Raw genomic sequence first — 4,792 nt, forward strand, 5'->3', positions numbered from 1 at the left:
AGAATTAGAACAGAACTTGAACTAAACTAAAACGGAACTAGAACAGATCTAAAACAGAACTAGAACAAAACTAGAACAGAATTAGAACAGAACTTGAACTAAACTAAATCGGAACTAGATCTAAAACAGAACTCGAAACTTTATTAAACTGAAAATTTTTGTTGAAAACAATTCTTTATTTATTTTAAGGAAATTAATTTTATAAAAAGAATTTTAAACTAATTTGATTTCTATAAAAGCAATGACCAGAAATGCTGGCTGGTATCATGTCAAAAGAGCAAAAAATGTATAGACTAAATAGAAAGAAAAAAACGATAACTAAACAAGGAAATCCCCATGTTGACAGCTTTCTTAAGGGACTTTGTGTCTCCAAAGGCAATAAATTCATAGTCTTGACAGTTTTTCTTTTTCTCTTAGCAACTAAAACACAAAGATAGTAAAAAATATTTTTAGTTAAATAGAAAAAAATATACTTTTTGTGATTATGATTTTTGTAAATCTAAGAGATTTCTTTTAAGTATAAAGATTTATTTAAATAAAGTTTTTGTTTTTCTTTTTTTCTCTTTTGCAGATTTCTACGCAAAATGAGGGCTTACTATAGGAAATTAAAATATAAAAGATAACAAATTGAAAGTTTGTTATTTGACCCTCCTTTAAAACATAATTTCCCTTCCGCTCCTCCTTCTCCTCCTCTTCAAACTACAACATGCCGAATTTACATTATGTCGATTATAATCGCAAATATACGGCCCAGGAAACAATACAGGTAAGTGGTGTTTTTCTTTTGTTAGTTTTTATAACTTAAAGCCTAAGTATGGTCATTTATTTAAGGTTTTATTAGTTCCGCTATTTAATTTGTACAATATAGGACCATTTGATGTCTTTAACTATAGATTATTATGTTTTTATTAAGCGGAATAATTAAAATTATTAAAAGCTAAAAAACAACAACCATCATTTTAACGTGTATTGTTTAGTGGTCACCCTGCTGTCGTGTTTTAAGTGTTATTGTTGTTAATTTTTGTGGGACACGTGCCAGAAACGGCGTGTTTCTTGTTTGAAGTCATTAATATAAGAATTTTTATTAGCGGAAATTGTTAAAGTTATTAAAGGGTTGTTGCAAAAGAAACAACCAAGTCAAATTAATAAAATGAGAGAAATTGTTGGGTAAGAGGAAAAGAAGGATCAACAAGCAAATAAAAGGACAAAGAATATACTATACTAAAAATATCCTCACTATACTATATACATCACAACTTTCTTTTACTGGCTAAGCTTTAAAACCTTATTCTGTAAAATTTTATAATTTTTCCTTTATGACTTAAAGTTTTTAGATTTGACCTGTAGTAGCGACTCCAATATTTATACCCAATTACTGTTTATAATATATTTTTAAAGCTTAATCCCTATTCTATTGTTATACCAAGTTTTGTCTTGATCGCATTATTACTTTAGAAGTTATTTACATTTTTGTAAATTTTCCTACTGTACGTATGAATAATATTAATTAGGTTGAAAAATTAAACAATTGCGCATAACTTTGTTAAAACTGAACCGATTTTTCTCAAATAAATGTTAATTTTAAGACAACTCTTCTTAGTTTCATCACGTAAAATAACATAATGAAAAACTTATACTTTTATTTACAAAAATTTACTTCAAAATCGCAAAAACTTAAACTTTCTAAATTTTTTTTGCAGTTTTAGCACATTTAACAAGATTTCTTTTAACTGCTTTGTTTATCTCCTTAAGAAATTACCTTTATCTCTAATTACTCTTTAACACCTTCACTTATTAAGTAGACTTTAATAAAGTTTTTTTTTATGTAATTTATAAAATTTTTTTTTCTTAAAATGTTTTTGTCTGTTAAAAATTACTTTATTATGCTGCAACATTTTATTATAAAAATCTTTATATTATCTTCATTATTTAAGTTTCCTTTATTCTAAGGAAAAGTGTTTAAAAGGAGATAAATTATGTTGTCTATGTTCAGGGGATAAAAATGATGTAAAGAATAAAATGTCTAAAATTTTAACTCTACAAAAGTCTTAACGAAGACATTCTCTAGAAAAAAAAACCATCTGCCATCTGATTGCCTGCATCAATATAATCTAAAATCTACAAGTGTAAATGTATGTGTTTTTCTCTCTGTTGATTAAGTAGCTATCGCGTGCTTGGTGTTTTCCAAAAGTGAGTATAAAGACAAAAGCTTTTCTTTCGTCCTTTCAGTTGAATATCACAAATATTGCAGATGTTTTTTGTTTCACTTTATCCTAGTCGTATTTTTTCTTAGAAATTTAAACTCTTTGGTTCTTTTCAAGAAAGTGTTAAAATCTTTGTGACATTCTTCTTGAAATATTTATGCTTTTAGAATTTTAAGTGTCTATAATTTGTCGTTATTTGTTAAATTTGTGTTTTCTTTTCCTCCTTTTTGTATGTTGCAAGCAAATATGTTTAAAAGTTAAATTTTTTTTTCATATTTTTTTTTTTTGGTTAAGTTTCTTAATTAGTTCTTGATAACTAAAGGGGAAGAAAAGCATTTGAATAAAAAGGTGTTTTCTCTATAAACTTAAAGTGTTAATGAAAGTTCAAGTTACTGTAACAAAAAAATTGTAATAATTAGAGTGGAAAAGATAATTTGTTTTGTACAAAATTTAATTAAGGAGGAAAAAACGGTAAAAACAAACACTAAATGAACAAAACAATAAACATTTAGATTCCGTTCTAAAGGAACTGGTCATAACTTAAGACCGGGTACGAATTAAGCCAACTATGAATACTCTACTCTATAGCAAAAAGAGCTATATGAAAACAAATACTATTCAATAGCGACAAGATCTGGACAAAACAACCTAACTACTTTTAGGCTCTACGTGTGTCCTCACGTTGCCGTAATAGAATATTGTAATTTCATTTTTGGCAGCATATTCTTGAAATAATATCCGTATATAAAGGTCATATCAACTTATCTCCGAATCCTAAAGATTTTTCACTTATATAACTCTAATATTCCTCTATTAGTATACCAATTTTAGTTAAGTTCGATTAAATCGTTTAAAAGTTATAAACATTTAAGTAATTATACTTTTATTAAAACCACAGTACGTATGATTAATATTAATTATAATATGATATTAAACAACCATTAAAAATTAACCAATTTTACTTAAAAAAAGTTATTTTAATAGAAAACATATTGGCTATTAATATACTTTAGATTTTAGTGAGATCAATTAAATGAAAGTAATGTCTTTTTAGGTCTAAACTTAAAAAAGGGAATACATTTTTTTATTTACAAAAAAAAAGATTGTTAAAAAAAAATTTATTTTCAAATTTTTTAGTAATATATTTTGTTTTCAGTATTATTCTGTGCAAAGTTTTCTTTTTAAGGGATAAATAACGAATCGAGCTAATGTAATAGCTTTAAAGGAAAGGGAGCTCGAGGCGGTTAACCTGACAAACGCAAAACCTTTCGACGCAACAAACGCTGAACTAATAATATGGATGAGAGAATCCGATAAGACCTCTTGGAATAATGAAACAGTTGGTAGAACCATGATTACGAGCACATTTATGCAAAATTGGATGTACGGATTCAGACGTATGTAGAGCCTGTGAAGAGGACAGTAAAACTCTGGAGCACTTTCTTTGGCACTGCCAGGTATTCTTCAAAGTTACATCCAAGTATCTTGGAAGTGATACTATTCCGGAAATAACATTCCTGACTAACACTGATTAGAAGATTCTTAGGAATAACGTTCAGGATCTGAGTTACTGAACACTGAAAAATAATTTATTTAGTTCCTTTTTTTCTCTTGATAAAGAGCTCACAATAGGCCCGAAATTATCTGTCTTGAGTATAAACAAATCTACTTAAACAAATCTGTGTATAACATTTAAAAAAATTTTCAGAAAATTTTATTGTAAAATTATTTCCTCATATAAATACATATAGCAATTTTTTGTGTATACCAGTTTTTTCTGCAGAAAATTATGTATAACAGTTTCTTCAATTTATATGAATATAAAAGTGTTTTTTATAACAAAAATTATGACCGTTAGCTTATTCCGTTACAAATAAAGTTTTTTTCGAAAGAGAGATTAAGAGATTTGTGTATATTGCAGTTTCTTGTAAAACAAATTTATTCCCCTCAGTTTAGTTTGTAACAAATAGATTTTGCTTTCGTTTAGACAAGTCTGTGTATAACAGTTTTTTCTGTATAGAAAATATATTGAGAATTTTTTTGTAAGAGTAATTTCAAGAAATCAGATATAAATACATATAGCAGTTTTTTGTAATGAAAAATAGTGTATAACAGTTTTTCTGTATAAAATTTTATTAAGAAATGTATGTGTAAGTGTTTATAATGTAGAAAAATTTGAGTTAGTTAGTTAGTTAGTTAGTTATTTAGTTAGTTAGTTAGTTAGTTAGTTAGTTAGTTAGTTAGTTAGTTAGTTAGTTAGTTAGTTAGTTAGTTAGCTAGTTAGTTAGTTAGTTAGTTAGCTAATAAGTTAGTTAGTTAATAAGTTAGTTAGTTAGTTAGCTAGTTAGTTAGTTAATAAGTTAGTTAGTTAGTTAGTTAGTTAGTTAGTTAGTTAGTTAGTTAGTTAGTTAGTTAGTTAGTTAGTTAGTTAGTTAGTTAGTTAGTTAGTTAGTTAGTTAGCTAGTTAGTTAGTTAGTAGTTATTCGCGGCAACATAGGAATCTTTGTCGATAGTCAAGCGGCACTTCTCTCACTAAACTCTTATACTACTACTTCCTTATTAGTCAGACAATGCAAGAAGGATCTGTC

The 4,792-nt window shown here is 26.9% G+C and overlaps 1 protein-coding gene across 1 annotated transcript in view; it reads left to right on the forward strand.

The window, feature by feature from the left end:
- Positions 1-675: 675 nt before the first annotated feature.
- Positions 676-4,792, forward strand: part of LOC111676769 (protein sickie) — a 227,399-nt gene continuing 223,282 nt past the window's right edge. The window contains exon 1 of the mRNA XM_046955861.1: positions 676-766. Within this exon, the coding sequence (XP_046811817.1) occupies positions 707-766 (60 nt within the window). The 5' untranslated portion in view covers positions 676-706. The remainder of the gene's footprint in view (positions 767-4,792) is intronic.

The sequence above is a fragment of the Lucilia cuprina genome, chromosome 2 (genome assembly GCF_022045245.1).
Source record: "Lucilia cuprina isolate Lc7/37 chromosome 2, ASM2204524v1, whole genome shotgun sequence".
Taxonomy (NCBI): Eukaryota; Metazoa; Arthropoda; class Insecta; order Diptera; family Calliphoridae; genus Lucilia; species Lucilia cuprina.